This window comes from Phytophthora sojae (genome assembly GCF_000149755.1).
Source record: "Phytophthora sojae unplaced genomic scaffold PHYSOscaffold_2, whole genome shotgun sequence".
Taxonomy (NCBI): domain Eukaryota; phylum Oomycota; class Peronosporomycetes; order Peronosporales; family Peronosporaceae; genus Phytophthora; species Phytophthora sojae.
Window position 1 is genome coordinate 10,075,657 of NW_009258116.1, and position 13,656 is coordinate 10,089,312.

At 51.6% G+C, this 13,656-nt stretch overlaps 3 protein-coding genes across 3 annotated transcripts; 2 read left to right on the plus strand and 1 right to left on the minus strand.

The window, feature by feature from the left end:
- Positions 1 to 952: 952 nt before the first annotated feature.
- On the minus strand, positions 953 to 2,368 carry PHYSODRAFT_326916 (hypothetical protein; the record flags this gene model as incomplete). The annotated part of the gene is made up of 1 exon (XM_009522959.1): positions 953 to 2,368. One exon carries the CDS (start codon positions 2,366 to 2,368, stop codon positions 953 to 955), a length of 1,416 nt encoding a protein of 471 aa, XP_009521254.1.
- Positions 2,369 to 7,027: 4,659 nt separating this feature from the next.
- PHYSODRAFT_486684 (hypothetical protein) lies at positions 7,028 to 7,255 on the plus strand (the record flags this gene model as incomplete). Its single annotated transcript, XM_009522960.1, has 1 exon — positions 7,028 to 7,255. One exon carries the CDS (start codon positions 7,028 to 7,030, stop codon positions 7,253 to 7,255), a length of 228 nt encoding a protein of 75 aa, XP_009521255.1.
- Positions 7,256 to 10,523: 3,268 nt separating this feature from the next.
- Positions 10,524 to 11,494, plus strand: PHYSODRAFT_326918 (hypothetical protein; the record flags this gene model as incomplete). Its single annotated transcript, XM_009522961.1, has 4 exons — positions 10,524 to 10,532; positions 10,571 to 10,672; positions 10,725 to 11,208; positions 11,247 to 11,494. The coding sequence occupies 4 exons, from the start codon at positions 10,524 to 10,526 to the stop codon at positions 11,492 to 11,494; spliced, it is 843 nt and encodes a 280-aa protein (XP_009521256.1).
- Positions 11,495 to 13,656: the final 2,162 nt, after the last annotated feature.

Genomic DNA, 13,656 nt, shown 5'->3' on the forward strand with positions numbered 1-13,656 from the left:
TCAACAAATATTGGAGCTTTGCCGTGGTAGAAACGCTAGCGTCGATTTGGCGAGCCCCCGTGGATATGGTTTACAACACGAAGAGCAACAAATGAACGGGACGCCTCTTTTCACGCTCGGCTACAGACCGGTTTTGATATTGTGGCTTCAACATTCCAACTAGATAGGAAAAATGCGGGCGACTGGGCCAGCGCCATGGACACGAGGAAGCGTCTGCGCCAACAAAACTCAGACGACATCGTAGCTCCGGGAGAGAGTCCATCGCAGCCCGAGCACTATGTTGGCTTCTTCGATGGAGGATCGCGTGGAAATCCTGGACCAGGCGGAAGTGGAAGTGTACTCATCCAGGTCGACGAGTGCGGGGTACCACGAATCGTCTGGTTGAGCAGCATCTCGCTGCTACGTCCTACGTGTACAAACAATTTCGCAGAATTCAACGGATTGCTCCGATTGCTACACCACGTGGACAAGCGCAAACTCAAACAGGTGCACATAGTAGGAGATAGTCAACTTGTCTTACGGATGATACGGGAGCGCAGGCGCCAAAAGCTCGGGTGCTTCAGCCTATTTATGACAGAGCACGGCGCCTAGCAGACTCGGTGCGCGTAGCTTCATGGAGACACCACTACCGTTGCCACAACAAGATGGCAGATTGTCTTGCGAACCTCGCTATGGATTCCAGACGAAGTCAGCAGGATGAACCCATGAATAGGGACCTGGCGGAACGACGATACCCGGGCGTTCTCAGCTTCTTGATGAATGACTACAGGAAATGGGCAGACACGAACACAGGACAAGAAATCCTCATGCCCTCTTCTCTCTAAGCGAAGCCACGGCTTAGCTTATATGGACATGCACATCTTACATATCAAACCCACTCCTCTTGCTCTTGAGGATGGAAGGGGGATTAGAAGTTCGGCCACAAGGCCAGTATCAATACACCTCAACGTTATTAAAAAAAAAGATATGCCTCATAAGCTCCCCACGCTGTGAGATCGTCGGTGGTCCAAACCTTGGCCTCCAATTCCGGATAGGGTAGAAACGCGAACAAATGCCGCAAGGTAGGAGGGTGTTTCAGTAGCTCTTGGGCAATACTGCGAGCCGTACTTCTTCGTCCAATGGTCGGGAGGTTGAGCGCTTTCTGATAAAGCGTGCACCAGCGCGTGAAAGCTTCGCGATTAGCCGCGTGAATAAGTTCGTACAGAGGTAGATCATCCTTCGGGACAGAAGTTGGGTTCTCGGCCTGCAGAATACGGAAATATAAATCCTCCGAAATCTCTCCGCTCGACACACGAGGATACTGATTGGGGGTGGCGACCTCAGATGGCGTATCCTCATCGCTATCCTGCGACCCACTCGCATAGCCATCAATTCCATAGGTCTCCTGAAGCATGCATTCCTCCTGAACAAGAAGCAAGTCAAGCTCCTTTTCATCGTCATAGCCCTCCTGCTCGAGCGTCGGCCGCCCCATGCGGGCATGAACGATATCAAGCCGATCCCGGAGAGTCACTCGTTTGATGATAACGTTGTTTACACTCGGTGTGTTGCTCAGTTTGTTTAGCGATTCGAGGGGGGCATCCTCTCCAGGAAGGATCGAGGTGACCGTAGCTTTCCAGGCGTATGTGTCAGACACCATCGCAGTATACTCTCGATCTCCTTCAGCCCTCCATTTGACGAACAGCTCACCATGCGCCACGCCGTTGAAGTGGTGTTCATCCTCGCGTAAAATAAGGAAACGTGGCAATACATGGAGACTCCAGCATTCGAAGAGATAGTCACGAGCTTGCCGGTCAGTTAGCGCCTCACAGTAGCCAGTCTCATGGTCATCGCCGTTCTTCAGTCGGAAATCCTTGTACATGTAGCGCTGCAGCTGCGCATCACCGGACTTGTTCATTCTGAGCACCAAAAGCGGTTCCCGCAGATATTGCGCCATAGCCCTCAATTCGTGCGGCCCAGCCCAGAAGCTCTTGGGAACCTGCACGTTGGTAGCGCGAGTTCTCTCTTGAGCGTAATGAGCAAATAGCGAAGCCGTTGCGGCATCTCTGTTCACATGCAAAGGTTGGTTGGGGAAAGCACGATGGGCTTCCAGTAGCGGGTCGAGTAAGCCGAGCTCCACGTCATAGCGGAGGTTGGCCATCATTAGCGTGTAGACGCCCTTTTTGATCTCGGAGGCCTGTCGGGTGTCTGCCGCCGTTGACGTGAGGCATGGGCGCGCGTGGTTTGACATAGTAGCATATAGCGCAAGAAAGGCACATTGCCCGTTGCGAGCCACATCCACAGCCGTGCCCGCGAAGCTTTCTAGCCAGTGCGCAGCTTGGATCGGAAGATCAGCGTCGCCCTCTGCGCTGCCCACGTGCGGCCTGCCCATGGTGAATTCTTCCTGTGAGCCCGATGCGGCAGGGACGATGTCATCATGGAGAGGAGCCGGCGAACCAGCAGCGACAGCAGGTGGGAGCGACGGCGTACTGACGAAATCAACCAGGGTAGTTTGTACGAGTGGAGGCGATTTTCAGTCAGGTTCTGGAATAGCGGTCTCAACCGAAGCTGCTATGGAACATCGACCGGCCGAAACAGGGGGAAGGTCTCCATCATCAGGTCCCTCCATTTCAACGTCCTGTGCGGTATGGTCGACTTGGGTGGGGCGACTAACATCAGGAACTTCCGTCATATCCACGTCCTCAGGGGCGTTGTCAACGGCATCAGCATCATCTTCCTCGTCACTGTCCTCGTCGGCAAGAACGCTGTAGCGGCCGAGTGCTTCCTCTCGTTGAAAAGCTACGAAACTCTCCTTGGTGTGGCCTCTAGTCCGAGCCTTTGGTGCAGCAGGTGGGCTGTTCCCTTTGGGCTGACGCGAGTTCACGCCTTTGGTCGCCACCATCTTGACCGAGGCGTCGGCGTTCTCGCGGCCTGAATTCGCCTGAGTGTTCGGTGCACGTGCAGCCCGCTTGGCACGCTCCGAGAGTTTGATCGTGTAACCATCGCTGCTACCAGGTACGACCCGTTGCACTGCATTGTGGGCCCTCTCGGGACCCGCCGGCGTCTCGGCAGCGCTTGGGCCGTTCGCTGTAGTCTCATTGATCGTGCCACTCAATCCGGCCACATCTTGGGGGAGTTCATTCACCGTCTCCGCGGATGCAAAGGCCGCTTCTTGGACCGTAAGAAGGGCAATTAGCTCGGAGCCGTCTTGGACGCGATAGCTGTCAAGCGCTGACGGGCAAAACTTCGAAACGGAACCCAGGATCGTACGACTACCCCGCGCCTTTAGCTGAGGCAATGTGAAGGCAGTAGCTTTGCACCGAGATGTGCCATCGCGTGGGCTGAAACACCGGGAGCAAGGGATACGAAGGTTCGTTTGGTAATGATGAAGGACCAGTGTTAGGCCGTCCATCATTAGCCGGGTTACTCCGTCGAGCACCTGGGGACACCCCGCTTGAGCAAACCGGACAATGTGATAGCGGTTATCGTAGATCTCCGTTTTGGTAGTGCGCGGGAATTCCACATCGAGAACCTCAGCACTGGTTAACTTCGCGAACGCTCTGGAGAGAGCGGCCAGTCCTAGAGGGCCGCCACCGTACACCGCATGTTTGGCCGGGCAGCTCGTGGGTGACACCGCGGACCAAGCTGGATATCTGCGTTGCTGCACGCGGCGACGTATTGTGGCGGTTTATTACCGTCAGCCGGAAGGCGGGGCCTGTGGGGGGCCCACAGTGGCGCTACTTGTGGCTCACCGCGCCGTTTCCCACTACAAACCAGGCCACGGGTGACACCGTGGACCCACCTGGATGGCGTCCACGTCTTGACTGGTCACCTTGGCGTAGCAGCTCACGGGTGACACCGTGGACCAAGCTGGCTGTCTGCGTTGCTGCGTGCGGCGGCGTATTGCGGCGGTTTATTACCGTCAGCCGGATGGCGGGGCCTGTGGGGGGGTCCACGGTGGGCTACGTGTCCATCGCGCCGTTTCCCATTAGAAACCAGTCCACGGGTGACGCCGTGGTCCCAACTGAACGTCAGTGCTTTCATGGCATGCGTGCGACTTTGGCAGGTCACCAGGTCGTTGGGTGTGCTTCGCGCAGCCCATCCTCAGCACCGCATTGACGAGCGGACTTCTGCTGTAAGTCGGAGTGGCCTGCGCCACATGAAGCTGACCGCGACAGGATGGATAACCGTGGAGATGCCCGTTCGAGGCGCGGAGGGGTGGAGAAATCGCAATGGAGAGGCAGCTATTCGGAGCGCCTTGGGGAGTCGACAGCGCTGCAGGAGCGCTTCAAGATGGCCTGCAACATATACGGCAGTAAGGAACGCGGATCTGCTTGGACAAGTGCAGTGGAGAGGGCCTCGGTTCTTGAGGGGAAGGGGGCGCCGAAGGGGCGTAGGGACCGCGACGCTGTCCGCGGGGAAATTAGACAGAAGTTGCATGGACCGTTTCAACTATGCGGCGGGCGGACGAGATGTGTAGGCTCGGAAGCGACGCTGGTATCTAGCTCGTTACTTTACTTTAGTAGTTTAACGTGGCTTATACAGGCCTCAACCTTTGAAACTGAAACTCACGGATAGAAACCTTCAGTTTGCGTTCCGACACGTGATGCAGCGTGGATACATTTATAGAAAGCTTTTCGGACGACAACTGACGATCAGGGTTTGGTAGTAGTGGGAATTTTGGCTGAATACTATATCTATTAGTAGTTAGGTATCGATGTTACTAATATGACTACTAATATGACTACTAATATGACTACTAATATGACTACTAATATGACTACTAATATGACTACTAATAGGACTACTAATAGGACTACTATGACCGACTGACCATCATTCCGGATTCCGACCACAATGGCGCTTACTGGCCTCCATATGAGGTACACTGTAGCGCGCGATGATTCCTCACAAAAGAACCGAGTTAGAGCACGCTTGCTGACGAGCAGCGATCAAGCACATATTTGTTTTCGCGAACCAACAGCACACGTAAATGACTCTTCAAAGCTACTCACTCAACACTCCACACCTGAAAATTGCTTTTTCTATCTCCCACGATCTCCTTGGATAACACCTTGTTACACTCTTCTTTGCCTGAATATTGCGGTCGGCGCAATGCTTGATCACGATACTCAAGCGGTAGAGTGAGGTACTTGAGTTAGATTAAAGTTTGACGACTTCTGAGTAACTTCACGAAAGTCTTCTGGTTGTCTTTGGAAATATGCCGTGCCCAGTATGGCAATCTAGAAGGAACAGGAGGAGGGACAGCGCAAGTGCACATGGGTAGAAGATCATCGGCATGCATGTGCCGAGGTGAAGAAGTTTATAGAGAATTTAAGCGTCATCAAGCCGAAAACAATATCACCCCAAACTGCTAGTAGAATGTTATTTACTTCGTTTATGCCAGCGCAACAGCCAACACCTTACGTTGATGCATGGAGTTTCTAGATTATAAATCCCACATGTGATACCCCAAAAGAGATCATGTACTCGGACGTTTAAGCACTTTACTCTTACTCTGAAGTCAGGCGAATTCACTCGGGCGTACTGAGTAAGGACGGTCCTCAGATGTACAGCTGAATGTGGGCTCCTGGGAGTCGACGTCTCCGCGTTAAAGCCTCTGGCAACAGATGTGCGGCTGCGGAATCTGCATGTCGAGTTTAGTAGTATCGACAAAGACAACCATGAACAGCAGCGTTACCCTTTGAGATAACGTTAGCTTTTTTGCATTTGTCACACAGCACGTTGTTGCACAAATGATGCACCTGTCGGTCGCATACACAGCACGGAACAGTTTCCGATATGGCACTTTGGTGGCAATCACTCTTCGCGCACTGCATAGCACGTTTGCGTGAAGTTGGAAGCCTAGTAAGGGATCCTGACTGGTGCGTGGCCACTCACTCGTGCGATCTGGCCTCGGTTGAGGAATGGGTACATTAGTACAGTGCCTACAGTAATTAGTCTGGCTTCAAAATTAGTCTGGGCCAGAATAATTCGTGTCGTGCGAAAATTGACGTCTTCATTATTAGTCTGGCTAAAAATGTTCATAATTAGTTTGTCGTGGTGACCACGATTATAGTCAATCTCTACCTACTTTACGGCAATGCTTTTTGAAAAAGCACTTGACAGCAGCTAATTTACCAGATCTCGCACACACAGAACCTGGTATCTCGAAAATATAATAGATACCTGAGTGAACATAGCATCGAACCCATTGAATAGCCTTCTCTAACCGTTAGAGAAGCAGCATCTGCGATGCTTTAGTCTTTACTTCTCCTGAAAGCCACGATAAATATAGGTAAACTATAAAACATATTTGAAAATACGTATAAACATACCATTTCACAAAAATAATGTTTTTTCTTACTGGAAAACGTATATTTTTAGATATTCATAATTAGTCTATATTCTAAATTAGTCTGTCACTGTTGGGGCCATACTAATAATTGTGGGCAATGAAAAATCTGCTATTCAGATTTAGTCTGGCCAGACTAATTACTGTAGGTACTGTAGTGATAATAGCACTAACGGGTATTCCCGAATACAGCATCCGTCCCGAATAAAAGCCCTCTGGTCATTTTTGAAATCGGTCCAAAATTAGAAGCCCTACCCGATTACAAGACCGGTAGGCATTATGGGGTCCACATCGTCGGTACTAGCCCAGCACTACAGATACCACCCAGAAACTGCAAACCGTATAAATTGATACCCTTGTGGAATCATGATATCGAGGGACAACATCTCAGGAGGGAGCGCCCGTCACATTGAAGTACCGCCACTGTGTGGTCTACACATTCCATTTTCATTCGCACTTTTTCCACAGACAAAGTCAAGGCAGCACTGAGCACAGGACGCCCAGCCTCCAGAAGCGTTCTAAGGGCACCCAGAAGCGTACCAAGGGTGTGTGGCTAACCATCCAGCAGAAGTGCGATATTATTGAGGAGTATCACCCTCTCTCTCAGAAGTAAAAAGGAAGTTTGAGGAAATAGTGGTAGTAACGCACCCCAATCACTTATCTCCTCAGATTATATAATTCCCTGTAGGAACTTGGATGTACCACTTTTTGCAGTTTGTGTGTCGTATCTGTATACTACTAGTGGATGGAAAGAGTATACCGGGTTATGTGATACTCCATAATCGTGATGCCCGCGGTGGAGGAGCTGCATGCAGTGGAGCAAGGTTTGAAGCCATCACTGGATTTCCCGGGGTCGTTGGAGCTATCGACGGGATGCTAATTAAGATTCCACGACCCTGGGATTTTGAAGGCTGGTACTGGTGACAGGGAAACACCGATAGTAAGCTCGTCGGTCGCGGCTCGTGGCGCTGTTGGTGCACGGTCAGATGGAAGGCTAGCTTCAGACGTGATTAATGGTTTCAGCAAGCCCCACTTGGACAAGAGCTAGCACACGGAACTAATGGCGCCAGCACATGCCCAATGAATCAATCTCTTATACCTACCCTTGCGAATATTGCTGCTCAAGAAATCTGTGCTGGCACTTGAACAAGGGCCTTACGTAGGTGGATAATCGATGATACTCTGTATCATTTGCTCGAGAAATATAGACTCATTGGTAGGGGTCATCGTTTGGTCATGGAATAGTGACCCTACCCAAATAAAAGACCTTTTTCGTAATTGCACAAAATTGACCCGCTTCTAATAAATAGAATACCGGACAGTACTCGGGCATTTCCGTTACTATCCATGTTTCGTTTAACTACTATATAAATAGTACTACTGATGGCTGAAATGCCAGAACATTAGTAGTAGTAGTAGTAGTAGTAATAGTCATAATATGCCTACTAACGCTACTATTCTGGAGACTACTACCTGACCAGTTCATCAGCAGAGCAGTGAGAGAAGCCGCGTTGTCGACTCGGACATTCTGACATCAATTCTCAAACTGCTGGATAATCGGGAGGACACGGCACGGCGCTCTTCTAACCCCTGCCGGCAACTTGGCGGCACATTAAAACACGGATTAAGTGCACCACTGACGAAGTCTTTCATTTCATCATCACTGTAGCATTAGCATTCTAACAGCTCATTTGAGGTCCTTCAAGAGCGCCTTACTCGAGACGTGCTCGCTTGCTGTCGCTGATCGAGTTTTCATCGTAGCGTTCTGAGAGAAACTTCAGCTCCTCGATGAAACCAGCAAGCTTTTTTTGCTGCTCTGAAAACAACGCCTGTGTTTTGTGATGGTCACATTCGCACGCTGGCCTGTGCCGCTGGTCTCCCCATGTGGAATGAAGCAGTCACCTGCTTCTCACGATTCCATCTCGACGCGTAACTTCTCGCGCTCGCGATGCCATTGAACAGAATAACCCCGCTGGTGTTCATGGAAGCGTTTGGGCCTCGTAAAAATGCCTGCACTTGGGCGTTGCTGGGAAGGATGCGCCTGGCATTTCCCACGTAAAAGGCTTATCCAGAAGCTGGAGCTGATTGTTCAGCCATTCAACTCTCCGACGGGCAATAGAGGCGAGGACAGCAAATCGGTGGTCGGATGGGTCAATATCACCGATATGATCAGTAAATGCCTTGATGACGGGTCGTAGCATGTCCGGGTTCGTCTCCACGAACTTGTCCGCGACTGTATCAAAGATGGTCGTATCGCCGCATTGAATCGTCCATTTCCAGAGGTGTTCAATGCCCCTAGAGTGGCACAACACGTGATCATGAAGCTTGGAGGCCTTCTCCACTGCGCTAGACAGCAAGACTTGTTGAGCTTCGCCGGATAGAAGACAGTCGACAATTTGCAGTATTGCCACCATTCTTGAGTCGTTGATCGTTTGGATTTGAAGCCCCATGGTGACATGGTCAGTAGCTCCGCCAAACACATTCAAAAGATCCTGACCGATGTCGCTCCAGCTAAACGTACGGGCAAGCGAAGCAAAGGAGGGGTTCAGACCATCCATGTAACCATCAAGGCGACGGACAAAGCTTGTGAAGAACATTTTGACCAGCTCAGGGTCTTCGGCTTCTACCAAGAGGTGACATAATGCCTTGCAAAATCCAGGTGAAACACGTCTCCGTGGGCCCTGATAACTCGGGCTTTGCTGTGCCAACAACTTCTCATTAACCGCATTCATAAACTTGCGGAGAGTGGCAGCGCTGACAGGCCAATGAGCTTGCAGAGATCCAATAGCAACGTCAATGCTGATATACTTGAAAGCATTGTCCACACCTTGATCCATTGGCCACGCAACTACCGCGTATCGCGAATACGTGGTTTCCCTCGTCGCTCCCTCATTACCAAGATATTCTTCAAATGTGCTGTTCCCATGTTTCGCCCAGAGCGCAGACAAGGTTTCTCGGCCCGGATTCAAGAAGTTAAGCTTCTGCTTCGTTTTCAAGGCACGAACGATACCCTTTCCGCTCTTAGTGTACCAAGTAATCGATTCATGGCGCTCGTTTTCGTCCCAACTTCCACCATCGTCATAGTAGCTGACTTCATGAGTCAGCTGGGCGATGAAAAACTGCAACTTCTTGGCAGGAACAGCAGCCCGACTTGCTTCTTCTAGCGTGTGGAACCTCGCGCGATCGATGCCTTTGAAGGCGCCGGATCCCATTATCGCGATACTTTTGCCAGTGTACTCGTGGTTCAGCAACAGCGCAAATGCTGCGTCTCCTGTTCAATCCCGTTCAGCACTCCACCCATTTCCTCGCCAAGCGTCTGATCACAATTCCTCATCAAGTGGCGCATATCGGGCGGTAAGCAAACCGAATAAATCAGCACCAATCGATAGCCTTTCGTCACCTCCTCCAGAGCGTGCTCCGCATCGGCATAGTGCACCGCATAGTGAGGCAAGTATGGTGCCGTGCCGTCACTCTTGCCAAAATCATGCCGCTGGCTCACCTCGCCTCGACGGTAGACCACCAAGTCCCGCCTTCGTGCGCACTTGGCACCTGGACGACCATCGTCGCCACCATTCCGTCCTCCTTCTCCGTATCCTGGTGCTTCACAAAGTGTCCTCCTTCCCCGTACACCAGCAATTTGTACAGCTTGCACTGCAAGGGCACACCATTGTATCCAAGTCTGCCTGCAATGGTCTCGCCCAGCTTGTCGATACCCGTAGACCACAGTGGGTTCTTGATGTCCACCTGATCAGGACTCAGTTGCCAGCTCTTGCGGACACTTTCGTCCATCATCGTCTCCAGCTTCCTCCCAAACGGAGACTTGTCGCACTTGGCGATCAACTTGGTCGCGTGCTCCTCGGTCAAGGGGACGGGGATGAGCCCCACCCCATCGCCATGCAGTCCAGGGGCTACTGGGAGCGTTGACGCTTGTCCTCCGAAGGAATACTCCCCTGCGTTGTCGTCCGCCCGGGCCAGCATCTCACTGATCTTTTGGCAGGCAGCACCGGAAAGCGTGGGGACATCCCCGGGCTGCCCCTCGCCCCCAAACGGCCACTTGCCGCCACCGAAGACGTACTCTTCGCTGGGCTCGTTTCGGTCCACGCCGTCATATTCATCCTCGCGATCCCAGCCCCACGCCATGGTACAGTATCGTTGATACCGCGGGAATTGAAAATAATAAATAAGCAGTAAAATGCATTTCGTAAACAAAATGATCGATTGACGCATCATTTTTCGAAGGCAAACTTCAACGACAACGTCGCTCCTCAAGAAGGCCCCGGTGACGACGAGGCCTTCGGGGAGGGTGAGTGGCCGTTCGGTGGCCACGGCGAGCCGGACGACGTCGGGGCCTGCGTGCAAGAAAATCAGCGACATCTTGTCTCGGGCGGACGAGTACGCGGGCGAGTATTCCTTCGGCGGGCCCGCAGATGCCTTACCCCCAGTACCAGGCCTATTTATTGATGGGGTGGGGACGCTTTCAGTCCCTCTGAGCAATGCACAAGCCGAGGAGCTCGTTGCCCAGTGCGAGAAGTCCCCCTTTGGCCGACGACTCGACACCTTGATGGATGAAAGTGTGCGCAAGAGCTGGCAGCTTCCACCGGATCAAATTACGTTCCAGAATCCGCAATGGCAAGCGGGAGTTGAGGAGTTGAGTGAGATTATTGCCGGTCGATTCGGCTACAAGGGGGTTCCGATGCAGTGCAAGCTCTACAAGTTGCTGGTGTACGGTGAAGGAGGTCATTTCGTGAAGCACCAAGATACGGAGAAGGAGGACGGAATGGTGGCGACGTTGGTGGTACAGTTGCCCAGTTTCCATGAAGGGGGAAACTTGGTGGTGTATCGTGGTGGGGAGGTGAAGCATCGCCACGATTTTGCAAGTCGGATGGGATGGCGGCATTCGTTCCTTACTATGCAGTGCACTATGCCGACGCGGAGCATGCACTGGAGAAGGTGACGACGAAGGGGTTCAGACTGGCCTTGGTGTACTCGGTTTGTCTGCCTCCTGACATGCGTCACTTGATGAGGAGCAACGACCAATCCTTGAGCGACGAACTGGGCGGCATCATTGGTAGCATGGGGAATGAGAATGAGGATTCCTCGTTCGCGTTGATGCTCTCTCACGAGTACACGGAGCGAAGCATTGATGGACTCGGTGCGCGCTGACTGAAGGGTGTTGATCGAGCGCGCTTTCGTGCGCTCCAGCAAGCGAACGCTGTTGCTGCCCAGGACAAGAAACTGGAGTTTGCCATCGGGAAGCTATCAGTTACATCGATGATGGCGGGTATTGGGACCAAAGGGAGCGTAACGATTCCATCACGTGGTGCTCTCCGACAAGGCCTTAACCGCGTTTTGACATCGGAGCTGAATTTCCTAACCCCGACAAGAAAACGTATTCCGATTTCTGGGATGGACGCGGGAACAGCACGTTTGAGGGGTATCTTGGGAATGAAGGGGCTACGAGGGATACGACTTACTATCGCTATGCGATCATCGCATGGCCTGCCGCTCACTTGACTTCGAAGCATTCCGGTGGGGCTGCGGCTGGTCGTTCCAAAAAGCGAGCACGACTGGGGTACCGTACTGAATGCCTGGGTTGGGATTCGGAAAAGATTGTTCGCGCCGTTCCACATCGTGTGTAGTATAACGCTTTACATATTGTGCTTTGCACGAACTTTGGCATGCGATTAAGGGCTCTAAACCAACGAGCAAATCCTTCCCGGTGATCATATCTCGCAGCCTAACTCTAAGTTAAAGTTAAGCTAATCAACCGCCAGTACCAAGCACAACGCAGAGCAAGAATGGAGCGGTTGCCACTGCAAGAATAAATCGGTTGTCGCTGCAAGAAAACAAACTGATAAGGTCCCCGATAGAATGGCGCCAACTCCTTGCATAATAGTAGGCACCGCTTCGGCGGGGACGTTTTCTTTCGCTCCCTTCGTCGGGGCCTTGCGCGTTAAACCAAGCTCGAATTTCAGAGCACGGCATATAGTAGCAGTAGAAAATTTCTATTAGAAATGTTTGGTAGTGCAGGAAACGCTGACTTTAAAGCTGCTTGCAGCTCCTCGATATAAAAACAGGGATGTTCTTCAATATTGTAGACGTAGTTTAGTACGATAGATCGCCAACGCATGTCAATCATCGACTAGAAAACAATCAGGCAAAGCGAGCGAGTTAGAATTAGAATGTAAGGGCCGTAGTATTGTCGGATTTACTCCAGCCATTCAACGAAAGTGAGCATAACTCAACGTGCTATTCTATCTTAAATCGACGAGTTAGCCTCCTAACTCAATGATGGGCTAATCACCGTGATTTGCTAAAACAACGAATTACGTCGTTGTTTAGACAGAAAGCATGCAAGGCACAATACATTTATCTCTGCGTTAAAACATGTAGAGAGGATTGACTTGCCATTCGCTGTGCTGTATCTCTTCATACGGTAGATAAAGGTCCCCCCGTACATACTTTTTTAACAAAACTTCTTCAACATTGAAAAGCTGCTTGTTGATCCTCGCTGTAACGAAGGCACGGCATCAACAAATTAATCAGATTTCTTGAGGAACAGCGGGATCCAGCGACTTTGCTTGCATGTTCGGTACACTGCATAGAATTACCAAAGCTTAATTCTCACGCTGGAAGCTGGGAACTTTCTGGGCTCCGGCGCTATCGCCTCTGAAATTGCAGTTGGAAATTTGCATACGGGGGATGTTGCCCAACGTTTGCCATAACTAGCGATCTGATTGTTAATCCCTTCCTTTTCAAGCACACAACGCTGCTAAATGCCTTTACATGCGCACCATGCGTTTTGTGTCTGGGATTACGTCCATACGAGAATGCCCGATGTCGTACCAAGAGAACAGTTGTGGAGATGCGTGTTGATAACTAGACTAGCCGAGCGCCGCCGCTACGCGGCGGTGAATTTTTTGTTAGTTGGCGCTTCCCGCTGCGCTATAAGAGCAGGCTACCTACGCTTCGCTACGGCAGTAGTGGACCCGTTCCGCTCGCCTCGTCGGCTCGCTGCACTACTCTCAATGTCAGGTTAGTATTACAGAGGCCGGGGCGGGCCCTGCAGCCCCGCAATATCGTATGACTCATACGCTCCGTCGTCGAAGGCGACCCCCTCATACTATGAGGGGNTCGCCTTCGGCGACGGAGCCGCCTTTGCGGCTGCGCTCGGCAGCAAATCGGACTTAGCGTGATCTACACGCTCTGATTGATTCTTAGGGGCTGGTCTAGTAGGCGAACTACTCGGTTTTGACTCTGTCTGCTTTTTGTCCAAAATGAACAAAAGCTAGCCAATTCTCCAAGAACCCGAGAGCTCAATCGCC